Here is a 26590-nt window from a genome sequence, read left to right on the forward strand (position 1 = left end):
GTGAGCATCAGCAGCGCACCGTCGCAAGCCGCACAGCACAGCCTGGCACGGAGCCAGAGAGTGCGGATTGGACAGCAACAGCCTGCAACTGTTTCTTTGTGCCCGCAGGAGATCTGAATCCCCAGAAATTGGATGAGTATTCAACTTCACTGCATTACAGCTCGAGAATTCAATTGTTATCCAAACCAGTTGATATCAATTTAATTCCTAAGAGTTATGTACTTGTTTCGAGTATCTAATGTAGAAGTTATAACCAAGTTCATTTATGAAACGGTCTAAATGAATGATATACTGAACGTATGTCCTCTTGATATGTGTAACACTTTGTAACTGATTGAATATATACCTTTTGTATTCTGATAACCCTCTCGATAAGATCTGTTAGGTTTACATGCATATTCTATGTATTAATAAATGTATCCTTGTGTATTAGTACCTGTGTGTGCGCGTTGTTTGAGTTATGTCGCATGGTTGGATTCTAAAGCCATCAAAAGAATCAACTTTGTGATTTACTGCTACAATTAATAGTTGTCTCAGTAAATGCCCAAACCCTACAGAACTGGTGCCTTCAGAGAGCCACTATGATTACATATTTGGCGTCCCTGAACCGGTTTTCCCTACACCAGATATGAGGCGGAGCTGAAGCAACTGGTATATTAAAGTACATACAGTACCTTTATAGATATGCATTCTTTAGACATTTTCAAATTGCCTTTAAAATATCTTAAAATTTAGTTTTTATTTTATGTTGAGTTTTTAAGAGTATAGGAAATGTTATAAATGAGACGAGGCCATTTGACTTACCCAAAACCCTGATTAATAGTTAATAGTTAATTGATCCAAGGATCTCATCTAACTGTTTATTGAAAGAAGCCAGGGTTTTGATATCAACATGCTGGGCAGCATGTTCCATGCTCCCACAACCCTTTGTGTAAAGACGTCCTTCCTGTTCTTGGTTTTAAACATATTTCCACATAGTTTCTGCTTGCGTCCTCTGCTTTTTGTTTCTCTGTTTTGTTCTCTAAATCTTATGCGTGATACTTGATAGTATATTGTACCAGTGCCAACCCCATGGGTGAATGCAGGCTGAATACACAATATTCTGATGCTCCAGCTCAGTGGAGATAGCTGGGAACTGTTGTGAATAAGACTTTCCCCTTTGTTTGAAAAGACTTGGAGGACAGTTGGTTCTCCTTCAGTTGTTACTGGTAAGCACAGTCCCTTCTAGAAATGTTCACAGAGACCATTGGAAAACGAAGTAGGACTCCTTTTCACAAGCCTTACGTCTGAGTCAGGCTTGCTAATATGACCACAAGAGATTAAAAAGTCCCCGGAATAATGGTTTAAGAGCGAGAGAAAGCAGAAAACCTCTTATCCCGCTGCTTTGTATTCTGCAAGACATTCTAGTTCAAGAAGAATTATAATTATTTTAATCTGGCAACGGTTTTCAAAGAGCTAAAAAAATAACAAAGGAGACTGAGCAATCAAACATACAATAGGAGATCAAGCAATTATTTAAACATTTTGTTTAGAAGTTTTGTTTTAATGTATTCATGAAAAGGGGGGGGGGGACTTAAATCGGTTTCTACATAACCATTGTAAATAGTGTAATGAATTCTTTTTTTAAATTTAAAAGTTAATGAGAGAGATCAGTGGGACCCCCTGGTGCAGATCGCAGCACACATCTTGCATTTGCTCTGTCACAGACAGCCTAACAAGCTTATTATGGCAGAATTTAGATCTCTGGTATTATTGCCATTCTCTAAAGCAATGATAATGATTAAAAAAACTGTAAGACTATCAAAATTCCCTTTTCATCCTCATATTTTTTAATTACTGAGGAAAAAAATATTTGTTGTTGGGTTTGTGGATGCTGTGCTTTTAGTTGTGCAATGTTTAAGTGGTAAACTCTGTTCTGTCCTGTATCCTTGGACAGTGCTCTGTTGCAGGTAGAGCTTATTGATACACATTAGTCTTTCAGAGGATAGCATAGTGGCCTGCTATTACTGGCCACACAAGCATTGAAGAGCTCTATTTTCAGGAACAGCATTTTAAGGAAAGTGCTAATTGAGTGTTAGAGAAAACAAGAAACTGACTGGCATGTGTGGTTGTTCAACTACCGTAATTATCTTTGACGTCTTAATAAAGTCTTGCCTTAGTTACAGAATACTGAAATACTGGGCCCAGTGCTTCCTTTTCTGTGGGCTTGGTCTCAGTAACTGAATCATGACAACACTCCGCCTTTTTCATTAACTTTTGGAACACATCTTTCATTAAAAAATATCTGTTATTTTCAGTAATAGTTCAGAAGAGAGTTCAATGTTGTAGTATCATATTGTAGGGTATATGATATTATCTATTTCATGGTCACTAAATTTCTGACCTCCTGCAGGTTTGGAGTGTTTAAATCTGCTTAGTCTCCTGTTAACGGTGTGTTCTTCGTTTGCCAACCTGTGCGAATGTGCCCTGAGAGTCTTTGTGCTGTCTCTCTCCTGCAGCTGTGCGGGTCCTGCCCTATCCCAGGAGCACTGGCTGGCAGTGCCCGCCATGAGGAAGTTTGCCTACTGCAAGGTGGTGCTGGCCACCTCCCTGGTGTGGGTGATGCTGGACATGTTCATCCTGCTCTACTTCAGCGAATGCAACAAATGCGAGGATAAGAAGGAGAGAGGCCTGCCTGGCCGAGACGGTAATATACTGATTTCTTTCCCATTTCACGATAACAGCAGGAAAGGAATTCCTGCTGTCTTCGTGGGCGTAAGATCTGGAGTTCACTAGTTTTATTTTGCGCGCATGTGCAGGTGTATCTAACACATAGGTATACTGAATAAATCGGTGCTCCCCTTTGAATAATTGTAAAAACTATATGTATTTTTGGATTGCATTTGACTTTTAAAGGGTTCTTTTCACAATAAACAGTTGTGACGATTCAGCGCAGGCTCAGGGCCTGCATCAGCTCTCGGCCACCTTGTGAGGTTGTGAGAGAACCCAGCAAAGCTACCTGTGTGAGTGGCGATACTGATTCTGTATGGCTAACACACGTTGAGTGTGGTAAAATGATTTTTGTAATCCCAAAGGGTGCCAGAACATTCTACACACCGCAACGTCATCTGCCATTATAGCACAGCACTGCCTTTTTTGACGGCAAGTCACGGTACCACAGACAAGCTCGAGAAGTGAAAATGTATTCCACTTAAAACCGAGACCAATGTAGGTGGAACCAGATTAAGAAAGCTCGCTTGGACTTTAGCCAGATTGGGTGAGACTATTTTTCCTGCCTTGTTTGTGGTGTTATGGAATCTTTGAAGAACACGAGAACGGAAGGCAGATGTTGGAACATGGGGTTAAAAATTCTGGTCAAAATGGAACATTTCCACCTATTAGTCCATTAACATTCCTTCCAAGTGAGGCACTCTGAGCAAACAAAGACATGCATACACTGCTGGGGTTTTTTTAAATGAATTTTTAACTTGGATATGAAGTACCATGTTGTTCACTTGGCCGTAAAGGAGATTTGCTCACCTCAGATGTAATAAATATGTATGAAATAGCTAAACTAAAAAAAATACTACTGGTTTTTATTTCCCTATGTCTTTAAGATCCTGGCATTCCGGGCTCTGAATGAGTGTGTAATTTGGAGTCCCTGGAGACTCTAAGCTTAGAATTCCCTGTGTTGTTTTGGAAGGAACATTGACGTATTTTGCCTGTTATATTGCTAAAAAGAAGAATAAGGTCACAGCAACTTCCCTTTTGGGTTATTAACAGCTGCGTGGTAGAGAATTGTAAGCTTACATGGAAATGGAGTTTAGCAAGTTAAACATAACTAACATTGCTTTCCATTTATTCAGCATTATCTCTTCCTTTGATAGATATGATATATAATGTATGGCTCTCTGATTAATCAGTACTTTAATACATTTTATGTTTACACTGTACAAAGTTAAAGAGCAGGGATGTACTGTAGTACAGGATACTGCTGCCAACAGAATTCAGAGCAGTAAAAAATATGCTCAGGAAGTTAAAAGGAGGGAAAGAGTCAGGAATGAGGGAAAAGCCATAAACAAGAAGTGAGTCACAACAGGCAGAGCACACAATAGTTTTTCCCAGCTGATGGTACTCTTTTTTTTTCTTTATGAAGAACATTTGTCAACTTTTAACAAACCAGCACAGTGGCTGACCTGTTAATTTTTGTGTCTTGTGTTTGGTGTCACAATACGCACAATGCCTTATTTTACACTTTATATACAGACATATTAAAATGTTAAAATCTCACCAAACTACCTTGGTTCCAATAATTTCCCAGAAATATATATTGACATCAGTTAACCAAAAGTTAAAATGATCCATCTTAGTCCTTTGTGTATTTGTAACGCTTCATATACAGTACGGGTTCAGGTGGGTAGCTGCTTCAGCATGCGTAGGCTGCAAAGGAACAAGTAATAGGTTTATTCCATGCTGAAAAAAAGACTGACACCTGAAGAAGGCTCCACGGCCGAAACGTTGTGTTTTCTTTCTTCTTTTTTTCAGCATGGAATAAACCTACTATTTGTTTATATACTGTACAGTATGGTATAATGGTTTGCATTAGTGGATGTGATTAGGGTGATTAAGTGATGGAAAATTACACTAATCTTGGCTGAAACTAAATTCCATGACTGCTACAAGGCAGAAGGCATGAGGCCCTAAGGGTGTTAAAAACAGGTAAATCAGATTCTTGAGAGGCCAAACTCTTTGGTGTGCACTAGACTACAGTATCATTTATGTAGTTGTATTACATCTAAATGACATCTAAATGGATTGCACTTGTTACTTAGAGTTGCCAGGGCAGCCACAAGTTTGCCATTAATGTGAATTGTCTGATTGAAGCATCTCCAGGATCAATATTGTCAAGCATCTCAAACTGCACCATAGACACCTGGACATCGCTGTTGCCAGATGAGATCCTGTAGAGAAAGGTCACATTGTTCAGCGTCTCAGACTGAATCAGACACCTGAACATCACTGTGGCCAGTTCAGCTTGTGTACAGTAAGACTGTAATTTCCAACATCTCAAATTGGAGCAGAGACACCCGGACATCACTGTGGCCTGATCAGGTCTCGTACTGCAAGGCTGCTGCCTCAGGAAGAAGGGGTCGGCTATCAGCATGTGCTTTTCATGTGTTGCTGAATAACTGGCGTTGAGCAACATGCTCTGCCTTGCCACAGATACCTTCCACCAGAAACTGAACGCTAATCGATGCACTCTTCAAGTCATGTTGTGCAGGGCTTATTCATGGCTCCTTGAGTGTGCTTCCCTCTGTAGACAATATCCTTGCCCCACATGTTCAATTTTTCTTCATGCAACACTTTGCCCTTTTATGACAATGCACAGCCACAAGTTTCACGCATTTGTCAGATCGTCACAGGCGTACTGTAGCATGATTGTAATGGACTAGCTAGCAAATTCAGCAGAGATCAGCAGAGGGCTGCTGTTGTGATCCACGATCATGTTCTCTTGCTAAGTTGCAAATCACACTTCTCAGTCGAGCAGAATTTGGTATCCCAGAGAGAAATAAACGTTCTTGTAAGGTTTACGCCGAGGATATGAGTATTTCTAGCAGCAGAGGATATTCAAAAAATTGTTCACCATGATGGACCCTCTCAGTATCTGAACTCCTTTGATTTCATAATGGGTTTGAACAGTAATCTGCTCTTATGTGCAGTGCACGATTTCTGCTTAGGACATTAATCATTGCCTATTAAGTTTATGTTTAGTAAAATGTGAAGCTAAACCCATTGTTAATGCCTCGACAGTATATTACATGCATATAGATGTGAACGCTTGCTTTATACCATCTGGTATTTTGACTTTAGTGGTGGTTAAAGACAAATACTGGCTTTCATGTAAGGAAATGGAGTGTCTTCTAAAAAAAAAACCTCATCCTATCTCTCATATTGAGAAATGCAAACTAATCCTGGAGGACAGTCACAGAGTAATAAAACTTCATTAGGATGTAAAAATGGACATGTTTCCGTATGCATTGCCAGCTGCCAGTTTTGCCCGTCTGTGATATTGCTGGGCATGAGAACCCTTGTCTAAAGCACTGTTTGAGCCGAGAGCCTGGGTGATGGAGAGAGTTGACACTGTATCGATCTGCCTCATTATTCCTTTTCCTTTCCCTTTCCTGGATTTTCCTGTTGCTCAGCAGCTAGGTGGTATGCTGGATCTGCTGACTGAGAAAAAGTTAATTCTAATTAAAATTTGTTCTCTTTTTCCCCCTCTTAAAAGACACTATGGCTAGAAAAGGCCTGAAATGGTCTCCTACCCTACAAATATCTACAGTAGTAACACTTTGTGAAATTTCCACTTTGTTTATCTGTAAAAAGAGTTCTTGTGGTTTTGTGCTTGGTTTTCTGTGTCGTTTTGCAAAATGTAGTCTTGGCCAGTTGCAAAATTCCCCCGTTTTTATCATCTGAATGAGGTTGAGAGGCAGACCCTTGCTGTGCTTGCCCCGAGAGGTTCAGCTCTTTTCTATTTTCTTAATTTCTCCTCTCTAAAGAGCTAAAAAAATTTTTTTTCCAACACTATGTATTATTCTTGTTCCACATGCTGTGATCTTTGCTTAAATGTTTATTTGCGTGTTTAAAGTGTCTAAAATTGTAAAAGTTGCATCATTTTCTGCTTTGGTTTTTACATTTCTGTTTCTGCAAAATCCCCGTCCTGATTAAAAAAATCATTTTTTAAAAATGTTTCTGTACTTTTTTTTTTAGGAACTCAAGAAGAGTTCCCCAGTGACCCTTTCAGGTGTCCTACGAGAGGCTGATGTGTTAATCCTGCCCCCAGCCCTGCTAGGCAACTGAGCCCATACCATACAGCTTGTGAGGCTAATGTATTACGGCTTTGCTTTAGACCTGCTCAACAAAACAGCCAGTGGACAACTTTGACTGCAGAATAGGCGAAGATCATATATCAAACACAAGATCATTACACTTAGCCAAGGCATATCTCGATATGTTCACACACCATGTAATTCCATCATGTTGGTCAGCGTCAGTGCTTTCAGTAGGCTAGGCTCTGGAGATCTGTTCCCTGGAAACTTCATTACTCCTGTGGTTTACCTCATGACCTCATGCTAAAGCTCGCACAGACTTTTGAAAGCCACGAGTTAAGACCTTCAACAAAAATGGCAAATTGGATGGGAGTCGATTATTTCAGGTGGCTAAGAGGTTGGACATGAGCTCCTTTTCCCTGCCTTTTCTTTTTTGCTTTGGCGGAAATGAGTGCACGATTACACAGTCCGGAATCATCTGCTGAGGTTGAAATGTAATGTGGGCAGGGTCTGAGGCCAGGGGATTGAGGGAAATACTGACGCCAGAAGGGGTGTGAAAGTGAAAGCAGTGATCCGAGCTCTGCGTCCGTTTTGAGGAGCTGCTGGGATAAGGAAACAGGGATGGGCTCTCTGCTGAGGAGTCTCAGTGGACTCATAGTGAATGCAGTCCCATGAAGAGTGTTGCACTGTCAGCAGTGCAGGGCAGTGTGCGTCAAGGGTTTTCCAAATGTTTTTCTTATCTAAATCTACCACAGTTAATCTTTTGCTTAGATTAACTGTGGTAGATTAGTATTCATCTCAAGATAGTACCCAAAAATGTTTGGAATAAAACATGAATCGGGTTAGCTGCGTTCGGTAGTGCTGATACCCTAGTTGTAATAGAAATTTGTGCAGTCCAGCCAGGTACCTAAAAAACATTTTACCTGCCCTGTCAGCTGTTCTTGGTGTTCATTTAATGTTAATATGACTTTGCCAGTTCTCTAGAGCAGAGCTCTCTGAGTGTTGTGTCGGTTTTATTTCAGCAACTCGGCAGGTCTGTGCTGCAGCGTTTGAAGTTTTGGATAATCTCAAAGGCTCTAAATTGATACTGACTCATTAGCAAATTCCACACATCCACCCCTCTGATGATTTGACGTCTATTCAGCTTACTGTCCCACCGCTAAGAATTCTTTCCTGCTCTGCCTCCGCTCTGCTTTTCTGTAGAAATGCAAACGCACAGGGGTAGATCCTTAAGGAAGCTTAAAGCACGAGCTGACGTTTCAGTGTATGTCTGTGTCAGCCAGGTTGATGGCAGTTGAAGCACTGTTGAGTACTGTATGTAGTTGTCAGAGATGTAATTGGAACCAGTGATGGTAGAATAGCAGCAGTCTTTTGGTGCATATGTACTTGGATCACTCCTCCGGACATGTAATGCACAAAGCTCAAATGCACTATGAACCCACTATAGTACCAACAGGTATGACATTACTCTAAAAAGCTATATTGTACATAACCCTGTTATGATCATCACTATTACACTCTGTTCCTCTACAACTACCTCAGTGATTGATATAGGCATCAACATTTCATCCAGAGCATGGCACTAGCAAGCTGTAGCATATTTTTCATATTTTTCAAGCTGTAGCCTTTGGATGTTGGATTTCAGTCTCCATCATAGATACAGCTGAAAGAGTAATGTTATTACCGACATGTAACTTATTTCACCCATAAGTGTTAAGTTTAAGCATTTTGGTTTTGATTAAATAGACTAACTTTAATCAGCTGTGTATACATTTGTAATTCAGTAGAACAGGACATCACTGGAAAGGGGTGAATACTTATGAAAGGCACTGTCCTTCACTTGATGCATGTTAAAACCTTGGGTCAAGTACGCAAAGATGATGCCTTTTGTTGTGGGGAAAAACAAAGTTTGCCGATGAGGGGAGGCCACCTTGCCCATTGTTGGTTGCTGATTAAATAGAGTCTCTCATCCTGCTGTTTCTTGAACAAAGCCAGGGTATCAGCTTCGACATCGTGGCTGGGGACACTTGTTCCATTATCCGTCAACTCCTTGGGTAAAGAAATCCTTTGCTTTCTGTTCTGAAAGCATTTCCCCTTTGTTTCCATTCAGGTGCTCTGGTTTGTGTTTCACGGCTGACTAGGAAGAATTCCATAGGGTTGGATTTGTCAGAGGCTTTGAGGATGTGGAATAAGTCCTCTGAGATCAATTACATACAGTACCATTTCTGGAAAACAGCAGCACCTTACTAGTGACCTTACTAGTGACACCTTTTCAGCATGTCTGAAGAAAATGTGAAACAAACATTAGTGGACACTATTTTGGGAGAAATATTTAATAGGAAAGCACACGTGAAATTGTTATTGTATTGTTGCAAGTTAAGAAACTAGAGAAATATCAGAAATCATCAAGAAGTTAAATCAGTAAATACGTTAAATCATCATATCCCCCTCCCCAAGTTGTAAAGATTTTGCCAAGAATGTATCAAAGTGACTGATATTGTTAGAGGGGCCTGAGTGTTCTGGCACACTGAATTATTGACAATGACAGTACACATGCTAAACAACACAAACATACAACACACAAGTTACAGTACATTATGTACAGACTTTCAAATAAGGCATCCTAGAGACCTAACATCCTAACCACCCAGACAAAAAAGACTGTTACCAAGTATTTGACTCTTATATTCTGCCTGCAAAAGTCAAAATAAGAGAAAGCTGCCTTCTAAACCAAGCGGAATATGACCTGTGGTTAAATCCCGCTCTCTACAAATCCAGATGCCACAAAATGAATGGGAACCTATTCTAAAATGTACCCACCAGCCAGGAGAGGCTGTTTTTAACCAAGGGATTCTTTACACAGGAAATTAGACTTTCCTAAAAACAATAGAATAGCCAGCTCTCTTAACAAGGTTAGAGTTATAGTAATTTATTTATCCAATATAGTCTTTCCGGGTGATCTAGAACAAGAAGCTCTCGCTTTTTCCACTCTTGCCTTTTCTCTTCCTTTACCATTTGTTGTCTTGTTTTCTCTATGTCTGTACCTGCTTGTTTCTACTGTATGTGGTGTTGGACTTCTGATTGACTCTAAATCATTTAAACAGAACATAAGGTAAACCAAGGTAAGATTTACGAATCTGGGACCACTACCCCTACCTGGAAATGTTGGCACAAGTCGGGTGTTACTTATTGTATCTAGATTCACTTCATACTTGTATAAATAATTGGTTTAATAAGGCTTTATTATTATGGAATTCGTCACATTATCAGCTGTTACTGTAATTTATTTTCTATACAGGTGGCTCATTTGCTAGAGAATCTAGAGCTGAGCAGTTTCATAATGTCCTGCAAGTGGAAAATTACAACCATGGGGCTTTTCATGCATAGTTGAAAGCTTATTGAAACCCAGCAGTTGGTTTAATAAAGCAAGTTCAAGCTTCTTTTCCAGTGACAAGCTTACCTACATTGCTCCAAATGAGATACTTTCATCGTTAGAATGAAACGTTTTTTTCTTCAAAAATATTTCTTTCACTCAAAGCAGGGGCACAAGAGGACAGTTTTGTTTTGCCTCAACTACAGCAATATAAGAAAGGTTAAACATGAGAGCAGGCCCCTTCGACCGATCCATTACATCTTCTGAGTTGTCTTCTATTGTTCCTGTATTTTGTGATTCTAGAGAAGTCCAGTTGGTTGACTTTGTCATTGTCTTTGAGAATTTTAAATGCTCCAATCATAATATTCTCTGGTCAAGGCTAATGAAGAAATCAGTTATTTTATCTTGTTAGATCTTTTTACACCTGAGAATCTTTCTGGTTACTCTTCAGTGGACAGATTCCAGAGCAGAAATATATTTTTTTGTTATGTGTTGACCATTATATATTAAATATGCATTGTTCAAGTTTACAATCATATATATTGATCTTCATTCATACTTAACTGTATGTCCTTCAATTTGCCATTTTTGTATCTCATCCACACCATCTAGATCACAAAATGATGCGTCTGTTAACACCTAAGCCATTTTTGTATCTTCTTGAAGGCAGCTTCCCATTTATAGGTGTAGTTTACATTATTAATACTGGCAGGTGATACTCTGCACTTTAGATGTTTAAACGCTGTTTGCTGTATTTTGAATGCTGTGCTGCTGTTTAGAATTTGCAAGGTTCGATGCAATGCTCACAATGTTTATAAAGCATAGTGATTCTGGAAAACATTCAGAAAGCAATATAGTTCTAAAATATTACTACAGAACTACAAGCATTCAAGCAAGATTTTGGAAGTTGTGAAAATTGTTTGACATCCAAACTGATTTTCACCTGCTTTCTTCAGTTTTCAGCATCCATTTTTTGTTTATTGGAGAAGATAAACAACCGAACAAGTTTCCTAGTTAGAAATCTCCTAAATTACTGACCCGAGATCCCCCTCCTCACCCAGCACCTTGAACCACAGAGCTTTAGAAACACACCAAAAGGTAATAAAAGTACAGGTGGTGTAATCAAGTTAAATAATAAAATAGAAAACAAAAATAAAGCAGTAACTGAGATAAAATCAAACTGAAATGAAATAATAATAATAATTGCTTACACTTATGTAGCGCTTTTCTGGACACTCCACTCAAAGCGCTTTACAGGTAATGGGGACTCCCCTCCACCACCACCAATGTGCAGCATCCACCTGGATGATGCGACGGCAGCCATAGTGCGCCAGAAAGCTCACCACACATCAGCTATCAGTGGGGAGGAGAGCAGAGTAATGTAGCCAATTCATATAAAGATTAAAATGTACAGTACGGGAGTACAGCATCCAATTGAAACTAATCTAGAAAAGATATCGCTGAAGGCAAATCATTAAGCCATTTCTGGAATATAAATTTGAAGAGTTTTTTTTTAACTATTGAGAGGGAGTTCATTGACTTTCTTGGGATACTGTGACAACTGGGAAATGGCAGCAGTCTGGATCCTGTGACTTATTTCTTTCTCCTCTGACAGCAGAAGAGTCCTTCTCTGCCGTGTCCTCAGCACTGTTAAATGCAGGACGGAGATGAATGGGGGAAGAGAGAGGGTGTGTGATATTTTAAAGCTCGTGCTCCAGACAGGTGTAGAGAGCAGAGAGACCCTGCAGAGCAGAAACAGCTGTTTTTCCCTTCCACTTCATTAGCAGTGCAGCTAAGAATAAGGAGCCTGGTTGTCTCCAATTCCCCATGGCTCATTTTTCAGTATTTCTGGCTTGGTTCCACACCTTCATTTGGAATCTGTTCCTTTTATGATGGTTTAATTTCTGTTTTTGCTCGTACTTGCAGCACAAGGCTCTTTTTTTTCTTCAGCCCTGACATTTGGCCTAGAAGGCCTTGTCCCTCCTGATGCAAGTGAAATGGCTCCGGCCATCTTGGTTAAGCTGAAAATGAAACGAGATGCTCAGGATCCAATTTTGCTGGACTTTGCCAGTGTCTTGCTGTGGTGCATTATGAATCTGGAAACTGACCAAAGCAGTTGCAGTGCAGTGTAGCAGCTACTGCAGTGTTGTACTGTGGGATCAGGGAGAACCAGTTAGTGTTGACTGAGTACCTTGTAGGCTATAGTTGTGTAGGACAGAAACATTTTTGAAAGTACCAGACCTTCCCCAAAAAGGCCTCACATGAACATAGAAATCCTCATTTTTAAAACATGTGATTGCAGTGTACACACTTTTTGTAAGGAACACAACCACAGTAATGTTTAAATTTGTGATCCTGGCTGCTCACACTGTTACACATTTTCTCCCTATGAACAAGAAATACCTTGCCCTTTTTTGTGATACTACACTAGTTTCATTGTTTATAAAAAGCTATTTACTGATTTTTTTACTGAGTTTTATTATTTTGTGTATATACTGTAGGTTCCGCTGCAGGTTTGTACTAGTTTGAAGGGACAAGCTCAAATCAACGTTAATCCACAATAATAGTCATGGCAAGCTGAACTGAGATGTAAAGTGGTCTACATAAATCAGTGCATTTTCACCTCTGGAGGACAGTGTTCAAGATTTGTTCAGGTCACAGGCGATAAGAGCTTCTTCAGTCTAGTGGCCCCAGCTCTCTTGTCACCAGAAATAAATGAGTTCTTATCCAATCTGAAAGTGTGGGTGTGAGGGGACTTGACACATGTTTACAGACGCGGAGAAAAAAGAGCTGTGTCTGTCCTGCAGAGATTGCCGATTTACAGACAGATCTGTGAAGCTTATCACTTCAACATTCAATGAGGTCTTGGAAGAAAAGCATGGACGTTATTCTTTCAGCCCAATTTCCCAGATGCTCAGCTCCCCCGAAATGCTGCTGTTCTTAGTTCGCTTTTGGTTACCACTGAGCTGAACAAATTTCACAGGACGCGGGTTTAAATTGTTTTGCTGGGACTGAGTATTTGGTTCTTTGATTAACTTCTGATCAGCATGGTGAACTGAACATCTTGCGTCCTAACAAGAAGTAACCTACACGTCTGCTCTCCTTCCTCCCTCCAGAGGTGGTGCAGAAGCCCCAGGAGGGGCCAGGAGAGATGGGCAAGCCAGTAGTGATCCCCAAGGAGAACCAGGAGAAGATGAAGGAGATGTTCAAGATCAATCAGTTCAACCTCATGGCCAGTGAGATGATCGCGCTCAACAGGTCGTTACCTGATGTCCGGTTGGAAGGGTGAGTGCATCCACTGGAGCTGCCAGTGTCTTGCCGAGACACATGGGCCCCATGCCTCTCTGTACATTGAGGTCTGCCGTCATTCTTCTTCCATTTGTTTTTGAGGGGTTTATCATAAAAAAACTTCTATACTCTACAATCATGACTTTCAGAAGCACGTCGTAAACGCCCCTGTGATGTGGGCATCATGAAGAATACATGGCTTTTATGGTCTAATCCATTGTTTGTTTAAAATATTGACTAATAAACTTAAGGAGAAACCAATTTGGTTTGTTTTTCCAGCTGGCGGTTTACAGCCGTCATCTCTGCCCTTGAGAAAACCGGTGATACTGAAAAGCTGTATTTCTTTTCAGGAGAAGACTTCGCCGGGCGCTTTGCTTGTTGTCTCTGTAAGCAATAGCTCAGCTTGTTTGATTTGTATTAAAAGCCCTTGAGTGGCAGGGAGTTTGTTAGATCAGCAGTATTTCAGCGGGTGACGCAAATGGAAGTTATATTTGCTGTTGTCCATGTTCCCACGGCTTTATTTCTTGTTCAGGCATTGGAAATAAAAAAGTAGAAATGGAAGAGGCGAGTTGAAGTGCAGTTGCCGTGTGGCATTAGTTTCCTGTAAAAGGGAGAGGTAAGATTGGAATCGGGCTAATTTTGCAATGCAGTGTTTTTCTAGACAGCAGTTCTAGATAAATATTTTATAGTAAATAACGGAGGGTGGGGGTGGATTATCGATAGAAAGATGTCAGGGTAAAGAGCTGTGCCCCAAGCGCTTTGCCCCAAGAGAAAAGTGTGTCTGGGAATAAACTTGTTGAGTGTTAAAGAACACATACTGTATGTGACATACGGTAGATTTTAGATGGTTTTCCATTGGGCAGTGTCTTCGGTGCAATCTACCATAAGAATGGTAACGAAGTTAGAGGTCATTCAGGCCAACTTTCTTGCTCAGGGGATAGTCGCTTATTGATCTAAGAACGTGCTTCTTGAAGAATCTCATTAAGACTACCTGTAGAAAAGGGTTAGGTATCATGTTCCTAATACCCACAGATCTTTATAGGAAGAAGTGTCTCCTATGTGTAATCCTAATGTAAGATTTTCTGACATTTATGGTATTTTACACCAACAGAAATATGTTATGCATAGTTTTCATATTAAAGTAATGTTACAGGTCATGTAAATTGTTAGTACAGTGTTTCAGATTATGAAAAGGAGAATACCGAATTTCCACTCTCGTTCCCTCCTGAATCATTCCTCACAAAGAGTAAAACTACAGGAAAAAGAGACAGAAAACAAAAGAAGGTGTATAGAAAAATACTTATTACTCTGAACAGTCTTTAGAAGCAAAAACGGTAGTCCGGTCAGGTTTTATTAGAATAGCCAGTTAACAGATTAAGGTCTAGGGTGTAGAGGAGAGGCTCAAAGTCTCAAAGTAGTTGGGGAAGACTTGCCAAGCTATAAAAAATAATGGTGGACCTGCAAAGCGTGCATCTAATTTTCTCCAACTTTAGAAACTGCATCATATCTCTGACCCCTTGAACAAATGTGAGTGAGGCAGCTTGCTATGCGGTTGTATTTTTGTTATGGTGAGATTAATAGTGGGCACACCAAAAACAAACTGTAACGGGACTGGGTCCGATCCCAAGATGAGCAGCGAGAATGTACCGAAAGGGCAGGACCAGAAAAGAATCAGCCTAGGATGAGACCAAAACCCATGGCTTGCCCGCCTCTGTCACGTCGGATCCAAGTTAAGAAAAATGTTATCAAGCTGAGATTTTGACAAAGGGACAAGTAAAAGGTTTATTCCATGCTGAAAAGAGAAGAAAGCAAACAATGTTTTGGCTGCGGAGCCTTCTTCAGGTGTGAACGTTGTGTTTCCTTTCTTCTCTTTCCACCATGGAATTGACCTTTACTTGTTCCTTTGCAGCCAAAGCATGCTGACACAGCTACCCACCTTAACTATTTTAGATTTTGACATATGTAAGCTTACTGTAACTTCTGTTTTTGTCCTTAAATCTTGTTGAGTTGTATGACTTAATTTTGTTCTTTTAGGGTTTTGAAATCTCTGGATCAGATCCCTCTCCTAAGCATTCTGTCTTCCAAGCTAGAATTGTTGTTTTTTTAAAACGATTTGGTGTGTGAAATAGAACAATTTTCCCTTTCCTCGCAGCTTAATTGGTTTTTCAAGTGAACACATGAGTCTTTCAGAAATTTTACACTAGCCCAGTGTTTCATCCTTTGGTTTTTGAATTGTCAGTGTGATAACGGACTAGGGAGACTGGAGAAACAAATGCTCTCCTGAGTCCCATGGAGAAGTGATACGATTGATTGCTGGCAGATGACATGTGGTTAAGGGACAAAGGCTTAAAATGAATAACAAATACAGTCAAAACTGACACACATACACAACCATATCCCCATCCTGTCTCATCTAACTGGTATAAGCCCCGATCAGGGAAATGTGAGTCTTAAGTGTTAGAAACCTCTGCTTGTTTCAGGTTCAGGTTCATGTAGTAAAAAGCACATCTGTGATTGGTTGGGTTGATCAGAGCTGAGGGCCTTGGAACAGAGAGAGGAGAAAAGGGGAAGAAAAGAGAACAAAATAAAAAAAAACTTTATTTTTACTCATGTGACATTTCCTTTAAAGGGTACGGTGACTGTGATGTCAAATTTCAGTGACTTTGAGGAATTGCTTTTGTCTCCTGACACTTATTTAATCTTAACATGCTGGAGAAATCAATGTTGCAGCTTCTAAAGAGTTTGAAAATGCTTAAGAACATAAGGAAGGTTACAAACAATGGAGCCATTTGGTCAGTCTAGTTCATCTGTTTGTGGCTAATGGATCTGTGGGTCTTGGAAGAAGACAGGGGTATCGGCTTCAACAAAATGGTCGGGTAGCTTGTTCTATACTCCCACAACCCTTTGGGTAAAATGTCTTGTTTTAAATGCAGTTCAGTGTAGTTTCTACTGTACATCTGCCCTCCAGTTCGTGCTGTACTGTTCTGCAGAAATCCACCGTTTTGACATTGTCAGTGTCTTTGAGGATTTTGAGTGCTTATGTCTTGAAACTATTTTTAATAAAGAGAAAACAAATGTACTTGAAAACTGAAGCCATTAATGTTAAAGAAAAACAGGCAATCCTCTTCCTTTGTTGATTTGTTCCAAGTCTGTTTAAGATTTGTAATAAGAAGCTTATTACATTTTTAGTGGCAAAAACAAAGAGTTCTTGTCCTAGCCTTATCCTACTGGGTAAGCACACAGTACCTCCAAACTAATGTTCTTCATATGTTGTCAGCGTAAATGACTTGACTTTTAAATCTTTTTAAATTTTTCCATTCACTATTTTAGAATAATTTTATTTATTGACCTGTAATATACAGTATAGACACAAACATCTTGGGCCAGTGTTAGGTAGTGTTTGCAAAAGGTGAAGGTTTCGGAATAATGGAGCGTTTTTAAGTGGCCAGACAAAAACAGTTATTATGTTTAAGTATCCTTTTTAAAAAATGTGGCTAAGGTGAACATCACTACCAAAAAGGGGCCAGAGGTTAAGAAACACTTAGTAATCAAGGCACAAGAAAATTGAAGTAAATCACACAACCATGTGTTCCATTATGCAGGTCTTGTGCAAATTGAATATTCTATTTCTGAATATGTTGTAGGCAGCAGTGTTATCACCTTTTAGCCTCATCATATTACATCTTAGAACCCAAGCAAGTCTGGGCCTGATCAGTACTTGGATGGAAGACCTCCAGGAAAATCCAGATTGGTGCATAAGGTGGCATTTGTCCTTCTGGGCTAGAATTTCCAAAACTGTATCCTATCGTGGTGACCTGGGACACAGTGCTGTAGGAGATACAGCCCTTTCGGATTTGATGTTAAACAGAGGTCCTGACTACTTGATGGTTAGAGATCCCACTGCACGTTCTGAGCAGGGGTGGTAAGCCCAATGCCCTGATTAGATTCTATTCTGGGTGTATACAGTCTGACCTTCCTAGGGTTTATCTTTAATTCAGTTGGTGAAGCAGGTACTCCCTTCTCTGCCTGATCTGCTGTTTGGTGGGGCTGCTGGTGTATAACACTTGCCATCAAGGTCATCAAGCTCTTCACTTCAGTGGTGGATGAAGCTGTTCCTCTCCTTTACGTAAAATGCTTTGGGATCCTTCGTGATAAAAGATGCTTTACAAATGTATGGCATTGTTATTGTTTTATGTGAAATACCGTGCTGTGACTTCCTCCTATAGCTTCCGAAAAGGTTAAATGTGATTGGAAGTGTGACTGCCCTTCTTTTCCTCTCCCAGTACAGAAGGGCTGTGTGCAAAGATAGAGTGGGAAGATTCAGGCCATGTTTCTGCGCAGGAACCTTTTGTCTGCATCTCAGTCTGAGAGCTGACAAGGAGCCGCTGCTGCTGCAGTCCCTGATGTGGAAAACAACTGCGAGCCTTGTAAATGTCTGGACTTCGTGTCAGTCAAGACAAGGGCTCAAGCCAGCTCTGCGGTGCCGTCAGTGTCTCGGTTTATATGAAACTGGGGCGTTTAAGGTTATGATATGGGGTGCATATAAATAGCAGATAGTCCTGGAAACGAGGCAAGACAAAAGTTTATACTTTTATATTCTATATGTCACAGTATTGAGATCGAGTGTTGTTGGTGTTATACAGTGTCATTTCTTCATATTATATGCCCTCTGTGCCCAGCCCTTTGAACTGATACGGTTCCCATGCATTTCGAATAGAAACTGAATGCTGTACATGCACATAGCTAAGGGAATCTTAGCATGTGAACCTGTTTCAGTGCCGTAGTAAACATTTTGCTATCTTGCAATTTAAAATGTTACAGTATGTGCATTTGCAGGCGACACTATGTTTGGAATGAGATCTGGCAAAGGACTGCTGGATCCTCATTTTTGGGGGGAGCCTCTAAGTAGGGCCCTGTAACACATCTGTTATAAAACTGCTCCAAGATGCTTGTGGAGGACAGAGAGATGAGTAGCACAGGCTGCCTGACCACATAAACATCTTTTACAAACCCACGACCCATAGTGTGCTGGGCTTTTGTAGTTAACCGGCAATAAGCTGAGATATTACTTTTTTTTTCTTTTGCAGTCTTTTTCAGTATGCACAACTGTACTTGCAGTGATGACGGGAAAGTTTTGTTCCTTTATAGGTAGGTAGGCTGCAGTTTGGTTGTGCCTTTAGGAAGCTGTAAATCTTTTCTTGCTCTCAACTCTACAACCATACTAGCTGCTTTTAGTATTCATAAAGTGGCCGTACACGATTGAATTAGATATTGTGAAACTGGGCACTTGTAATGCATTGCCTGTGTTCTCATCTCTAGGGAGTTGTTGTTAATACGATTAGGCATCTCAATACGCCTTTTACTGATAATTCCTTTAACCCCGACACTACCCAATAAATTCAGGGAGCTTTTTACAAGCCCTTCGTTTTAAAATAACCACTGTCAGGACTCACTGTGACCACTGCATGATTTATTACTGCCATTATTATTATTATAATGATTTTTTCCCTGTTTTTGTAAAGATCTAAACCACGAGAACAGAACCCAGCTGATTAAATGTTCTTATGTGGCGCTGCACGAGCCTGAAGCTCAGCGAGATAAATTTAAAGGATCTTAGGAATGTCACTCAAGCAGTTAAAGTGTGGGTCAGGAGCTCAGTTCTGCCATAGGGTAAAGACAATAGTTAGCCTGTCCTAGTTTTATTTTATTTTTTATATTTAGCATGAGGCTATCCAGTGGCACTAGTGGTTAGCATTGTTGCCTCTCGGTGCTGAGGCCCTGGTTTTGAATTCCAGAGGTGCTGTCTGTGTGGAGTTTGCACGATCTCGTAATGTTGGTGTGGGTTTCCTCCAGGTACTCTGTTTTCCTCCCACAGTCCAAAGACGTATTACTAGGTGTATTGGCTTCTGAGAAAAGTGGCCCTGGTATGAGCTTGTGTGTGTCTGTGTCTGCTCTGCAGTTGACTGGCACCTGGTCCAGGGTGTCTCGTGCCTCATGCCCAGTGCTTCCCGGGATAGTTTCAGTATCCCTACTAGGTAGGTGCTTGTGGTTGAAAGTCATGTGATGTGATATTTAGCAGGGCATTGAAATTGAAGACTGACGCTAAATATTTTCCGATTCCCATTTAAAACGGTCTTATTATGAGTCATTAATGTCTGTATTCCAACATTTCAGGCTCAGGTGGTAATAATTGCTAAATCATCTTTTTTGACATCCGTGGGTGTCCTTTTGGCAGTAAAGTCTCAGAAATGGCATATATACTATAGAGGTACAGGTCTGGGTTTTGAAATATAACTTACTAAATGCATGGCAACATAGAAAACAGTGGACTGTCGTCAGTATTCTGAGACTGATAACTGGAGGATTGTGCTTTCAAATCCCAGGTGAGACAGTGAGTGCTTTTGTAGCCTTGAGCACGGTAACCCACCTGAATTGTTCCAGTTAAATACCCAGCTGTATAAAGTGGTGCAAATGTAAGGCGCTTTACGTAAAAGAGTCAGCCAAATAAATTAGCAATACTAGAATGACTTGAGCGAAGAAGAGCGTTCTAAAAGCTCAGCCTTTGACCTGTGTAGCTGTGTGCACACAGGAGTCAGGCATGGTAAGTGAAATGACGCATTCGCTCAGGAAACTGACTGCCAAGCTGCCCTTTGGAAGGCAGATGAGGTAAACTACAGAAGCGGTTTGGCTTTCTAAAGTATAATGTACACGCTGGCAGATTTATGGCGTTTCCATGTCTATCTCTCAGTTTTATGGCATTGTTTTAACTTTGCCCTGAGTCTTAAGCTCAGTTAGGACTGAACAGGAAAAAGAGGGCACACCAACATACTCCTTCCTAAAGAATAGTCCTTTGGGGGAAATGCAGAGGTCAGAGGGAGCTAACCCTGCATTTGCTTTTGGAAGTTGCTGTTTCTGGTATGGTTTGCCTTATGAAAACCTCGACAGCACATCTTATATGACATGGGCGCCTGCGTTTCTCCCAGGCTGGTGTAGGCATACTGTATATATGAGCCGATGAAAACCACTGCTCTCTTACTGGGGACGTCAGACTTTTTACTTCAGATATATGCCATGTTTTATTTCAACCCTTTTGATTCATTTTGGCCCCTTAAAAACGAGGAACATGGAAGCCACAACACACCAGTGAGCAGGTCACAAATGCAAATGATAATTTTTTATTATTGGACCACCGGACCTACTGTAGGTAAAATGAAGCAATTTATTCAGGAACTTTTTCAGTTTATATGGCATCCCTCATGTTATCCCAAAATCTTTTACCAATTGTAACCACATACACTTTAAAACAAAAAAAGTCCAGGCAAAAAATGAGGTAAGTATATTAAGTTTTAAATAAGTAGATACAATCCCTTAACTGGTTGAAATTGTCTGCGTTTCATACTGTATCCTGTATCTCTCTGTATAGTAGTGTTCATTCTTGTTCTCCTGAGATGCAGATGCTACAGTTAATGTAAAACATCATTGAGGTCACATCCAGTTTAGAACTTGATTCATTATTTATCATTTACTTTCTTTCTTACAAGCAGCAGAGCAGCTCTTTTAATCCACAGCTGTGTCTAGAGTGAAGGAGGTGAAAGCATTCCTAGAGCTGTCATATTTGATACAGAACTGAAGATGGATGGTATTCTGACTACAGAACAGTGTGTGAAATAAACTACAAGAGGCATGCAATGGATGCTGATTTAATAGAATCCTTAATCAGATGGCTTAATAAGGATCATATCAAAGCACAAAGCAGATAATTGCTGCCATGGCAGACAAACCAGATGGGCTGGACTGAGTGCCTTCTTCATAATATTATTCTTTAACAATGTAAAAAGAAAATTGGAAAAGGTTTTACTCTGTAAGAAGCCAATATTTTCTGTATGAACAAAACATCTTGTCTTTCAAAAATGTCTCCCATATAGTATGTTTTCCCAGAAACGTTGATTGTGGGCAAAAAATTCTTCTGAGTCGACAATGGGGGCTGCTATTTGTGTTTTGTCAGGAATCTGCTTGGTGACAGAGGTTGATGACACCAGAATTGTGCTCATTCTCTCTCCCTCTGAAATCAATGTAACATTGATCACTCAGCACTAGTGAGTAGAAACTAAAGATGTGTCAGGTGGAATGAAGATGAGGAGAGTATGATGGACAGGGCAGATTTAAGCCCAAAATGTTTTAATCATGATGTGAGGGGTGTACATACCGTATCTGAACTGAGTGGAGAGTTGTGCTGAAGTCATTGTGCCCGTCTAAGATCAGTCTTGCAAAGTGTTTTCTATAGCGTAAACGTTGTGGGCCATGAGCTCAGCAGATTGACTGTGTCTATTATGGAAATGAGAAAAAGATCTTTGCTTGCTGTATAATGTGTCTAATAAACCCGTAAAGTAGTAATCCCTGTGAAAAAATAATGTAAGTTATTGAATCTTAATCCGATCATTTCAGGGCTTTATCCTTTGCAGTGAGATTTAATGGAGATACAGTACTGCTTTAATGCAGCTGGAAAGTAAGGTAGGGAGTTGCTGTTAGTTTCTTTTGTTCGGGCGGTCCTGTGGGTAATTGCTCCTGGGGTAAAAACAAAGGGGAGTGGAAGTTGAAGTCTGAGGAATCTCAGGGGAGTGCTAGTGCACCAGGGGGTAGCAGAGCATTTGTGGTTCTGCCCTTCTTAATCTCAAGGCTCAGGGACAGGAGGGAAGGAGTCGACGGGGCCTGTCGTCAAATCTGATCAGAAGGGGTTCTAAAGTGAAACACAGTGCAGAAAGATTGTGACGGGTTTCGTGCTGCCTGGAAAAATTATTAATCAGCAGAAAAACATATGGAATACAGTTTTTTGGGGTGGAAAGAGATGAAGAAAGCAGTTCCCCAGAGCTTGGAGATCTGGGATATTTTTTCAATGATCATTCATTTGCAGTGCTTGCTGTCTTAGGTTTTGTGGTATTGCGGAGATCGTGAGTGTCCTTGAATGAAACAAGACAACAGAAAAACATGTTAGTTTCCATAAAGAAAGCATAAAATCAAATAGCATTTTGAGCATTGTACATTTGATTGAATATCTAAACATTAAAAGCCAATAGAAAATTGCTCAGGAATTACAGATATTGTATGTCGAATTGTTGAACTTCAAAGCAGCAGGTAATACAAATTGGCAAGGACTTGACTACATTTGAAAATTCTAACTCAAATGTATTATTTTAACTTTTGATAATGCCACAGTTTTGCCTGTTTGAAGTGTTCGTAAACTAAAGAAGAAAAAAGTGGTTAAAATTGCTATTTTTTCTGGTTTGTTTGAAATGAAAACAAGAAGACATAATATGTAAAGCCATGCTCTCATGTTTTCTGAGAGACATTTTTCTCTTGCACATATCTGTGTTCTTGAGGATATAGTTATTCTGCAGAAAAAGGATTTGAAAGTGTCATTTTCTAGATCTGAGATTGCTGTGGCACATGATACCACCAGGGCAGTTCATGGGAAACAGACAGCTGGCCATAAAGGTGTGTGTTATTGGATTTTCTTTCTGCTAGGATCAGGTGGTGAAGCTGGAGGATACCATCTCTAAGCCTCTAAGAGCAGGAGCTCCTCACGGTTGTGTCTTATCACCTCTCCTGTACTCTCTGTACAGGAAATCACTGCATTTCACATTCATATTCAGTCAAAAAGTTCACTGATGACAGTACTCATGGGGCTCATCATGAACAATGATAGTGTACAGGAATGAAGTAGGTGAATTAGTTGAGTGGTGTAGCCTAAACAACCTGGAACTAAATGTCAGCAAAACAAAAGAACTTGTGATAGACTTTAGATGAAACAAGTGAGCATTCTTGCTATTGTATATAAATGATCAGGTGGTAGAGGTGGTGGAAAATTTTACATTCCTGGGCCACCACCATCTACTGTATAACACTCTAAAATGGGAGGCCAACACATCCATTATGGCCAGGAAAACTCATCAGAGGTTGTACTTTCTGAGACTGTTAAACAAGTGTGGAGTGTCAAAGGAAGCAAAGATCTGCAGATCTGTTTTCCTGGAAATCATTCTCCATCATTGTGTGGTATGGCAAGACTTCTGTCCAGGACAAGAAACAGCTGAAGACAGTAGTGTATAACACCTCCGATATTGTAGGAAGCCACCTTTCCTCTGTGGAGTAACTCTACGTATCTAGACTGAAACACAAAGCTCTGAAGATCCTTGCCGACCCTGACCAACCTTTGTGTACTTTCCTCCCCTCTGGTAAGTGGCTTACTGTAGGTCTGTCAAGATAAGCGCTACCAACTTTCATAGCAGCACCACCTGGAGTCTGTGAGGTGCATATACTCTGCACTTCAGTGTTGACATTTTTGCACAGTAGTTTCATATTATGTCAAGCTCCATTGTTATTTATTTTATTGCTGGTGTGTGTTTAGGATGGTTTGTGAATGTGTTGAGTATTCTCGTTATCGGCTTTAAGCTATACATTTGTATTGTATGTTTTCTTTGCTGGAAGCCACCACTCACAGGTTTAAAATATCACCAGACAATTATTCAGGTGGTGGAGGATGGGAAGTCAGTGCCTTCTGGGTAATGTAGTTCAGGTGTCTTCCTCTTACACACATTTCTTTATCATTATAATGTGTAAAAAATATTTTTTTTAAAGTAAGATCCTGTCTCCTGTCATGCCCAAATCTTAAAGGTTGAGTTGCTGGAACCTGTTGGCACCTGATAGTACAGTATTTGGAGACCTCAGGACAAATTTTGTCCTTTAATCTGTGTTGTCACTTCTTATGTCAGTCTGTAGGTAAGATATTGATCTATCAGTATACCATTGTTATTTTCACCTGGTCTTTTGCTAATTGGCATGAAATCTTGCATCATTTATCTGAAGAGATCCTCATCTGTTGTCATGTCTGCAAAGCTTCCTGTGCTGGGCATGTAACATCACACTATCAATAAATTAGCTATGAGTGTTTTGGGAGCTGCAACTACAGCCTCACATTGTACACTTTGTAAGTTCAATTCAACATTTTGTGATCACTGCATATCTGGAAGGCAGGGGGGGTAGCATAGCGGAATAGGTCTCTGGCCTCATAGCAGGTTGGTTGTGGGTTCACATTTGTGCTGCAGGAAATTATGATAAGCCCCTGCTTGATGATGGCTGGTGGAAAGAAACTAAATGTTGTCAATGTGGTATAAGCAGGTCATAAAAGATTGGTTGAGCTCCGCTCAAATGTGTCCTGTGCTTTTTATTCATAATCCTCCCTGACTGACTGTGCTAGCAAAGCTATTCTCAACAGACTTGTCCAAACAGCTTTTGTTGAAGTGACCCGGTCAATTGGTCAATCACAGTTAGTGCTACGAAGCCCATAGTTGTCGCCTGTGCAGCCTTCTTCTTTTTCCCCAACAGTGAGCACGTACCCTTTCGATCGTCCACAGAATTACAAATGTGTAAATTTATGAAGTGGCGAGAGCTTTTGGAGCACAATACCCTTCAGTGGAGACTAAACATAAGTTAATGGAACTCTCAGCCTGGTGAATATAAGTTAATCTTTTTATCTAAATGTGAGTGTACTAAACCCTAGACTCCAATACTTTCTTATCTGATTAATTGTACTGTTGTGCGTGTTCCATAGTGTATGCTGGATCATATACTTCGGTAAAGTATCAATAACCTAGATCTAAACTGATTTTGCAGTGGTTGCCCATGTAAGTTACACCCCCTGACTTGTCGTAAATCCTGCAGGTCTACAAGATTGGTATTTCTGTTTCATTCTTTACTTCCTTTCCTGGGAAATAAGAATTATAGCTGGGAGGCTGAGGCGTGAAAAAAGTGATAAAATGAGCAAAATGAGAATATGTAATTTGTCAAAGGAAGTGTATGTGTGGGGTGGCGAGTATCACAGAACGCTCATTAGTGTCTATTAATGGTAATTACACAGTTTAATGTAAATGTGTGCCCCAGATAACAACCAATTCGTGCTGTCTGGTGATACTTTTTAGTAACTTAGCAACCATTTTCATCTTTTAAAGACAAATATAAAAATACAGTTCTCCCTGTTTTTTCCATTGCACGTTTTACGAGGGAGATGAGAGCTGAATTAGTACGTCCATGCTAAGCAGGCCTTTAATAATTCTGTTTCCATAAATTAAACCATCAAAGACCACAGAGCATCAAATATTAAATAAAAAGAAGAAAAAAAATCAGATCAGAAAGTAGATGAATATAAATGGCTTGATTATGAATTGAGATGTCATTCTTCAGCTTAAGGCTATGCTCCAGCAGGAGTGTCTGGTAATGATTGTCTAACAGGGGAAAGTAAGGGGAAAAATTACCCGTTGCTCAGAACGATAAAGCCATAAACGCATGTTGGCATATTGGCGGCTTTCCCTGGTCTGTCAGTGTAAAGATTTTGTGATGCATTTACTTCCTGAACTTTTCACTCGGCAGCAGTGTATTGGATATGCAAGTCAGGATATATTAGTATGCAGTGGACAAGAGGACTTTTCCCATTGGCCATCTGCAGTTCTCGTTCAAGGGATGTGTTTTTAGACCAGCGTCTTAAGAAAAACAATGTTCGTACTTACCATAAAACTAAGCCAAAGATCTGTTTGTTCCCTTTGCATTTACATATAAAGGCTTCTTTTTTTACTGATTTTAGCGGATTTGTCCAATACAAGGTCTCGTCGTTTGCTTTATGTGAAAGAGGTTTTTTACAGAGAAGAAAATGCATTTCTTCTACTTTTCTGTTAGTGTTAGGGGAAGATGTGTAGAAAAAATAATAATTTTGTACATTACCGTTAGTTCTTATGTATTACTCTATCAGAATAGTGTTACATTTGGTAGAGTATTCATGGATTGAATACACCCATGAAAACAAGGAAAAAAGAGTGAGAGATGGGCACTGTATGTGACAGCCCCATCAATGAGCAAAAGGAGGAGGGAGTGGAAGAGAGAAAGCAATACAGATGGTGGAGAGTTTAGATCTGAAACAAGTTTTAAAGTGTCAACCTTTTTAATTCAAAACGTTTTTGACCTAAAGTTACATTTCTGAAAAGTAAATCTCCGTTAAGACAAAAGGTAAGCAAAAGAAAAATGTAGCAGTGGTGAAGTGGCTGGGCATCTGCCTATTTAAGTACCTTCACTTCAGGGC

The 26590-nt window shown here is 40.1% G+C and overlaps 1 protein-coding gene across 6 annotated transcripts in view; it reads left to right on the forward strand.

Moving 5' to 3' along the window:
* The window catches only part of galnt1 (UDP-N-acetyl-alpha-D-galactosamine:polypeptide N-acetylgalactosaminyltransferase 1), a 202288-nt gene that overhangs the window by 88091 nt on the left and 87607 nt on the right, over positions 1-26590 (forward strand). For all 6 annotated transcript variants that reach the window (XM_069195001.1, XM_069195002.1, XM_069195004.1 and 3 more), the window contains 2 exons: positions 2499-2686; positions 13296-13464. In XM_069195001.1, coding sequence (XP_069051102.1) covers positions 2548-2686; positions 13296-13464 — 308 coding nt within the window. In that variant the 5' untranslated portion in view covers positions 2499-2547. The remainder of the gene's footprint in view (positions 1-2498; positions 2687-13295; positions 13465-26590) is intronic.

This window comes from Lepisosteus oculatus, chromosome 10 (genome assembly GCF_040954835.1).
Source record: "Lepisosteus oculatus isolate fLepOcu1 chromosome 10, fLepOcu1.hap2, whole genome shotgun sequence".
NCBI lineage: Eukaryota > Metazoa > Chordata > Actinopteri > Semionotiformes > Lepisosteidae > Lepisosteus > Lepisosteus oculatus.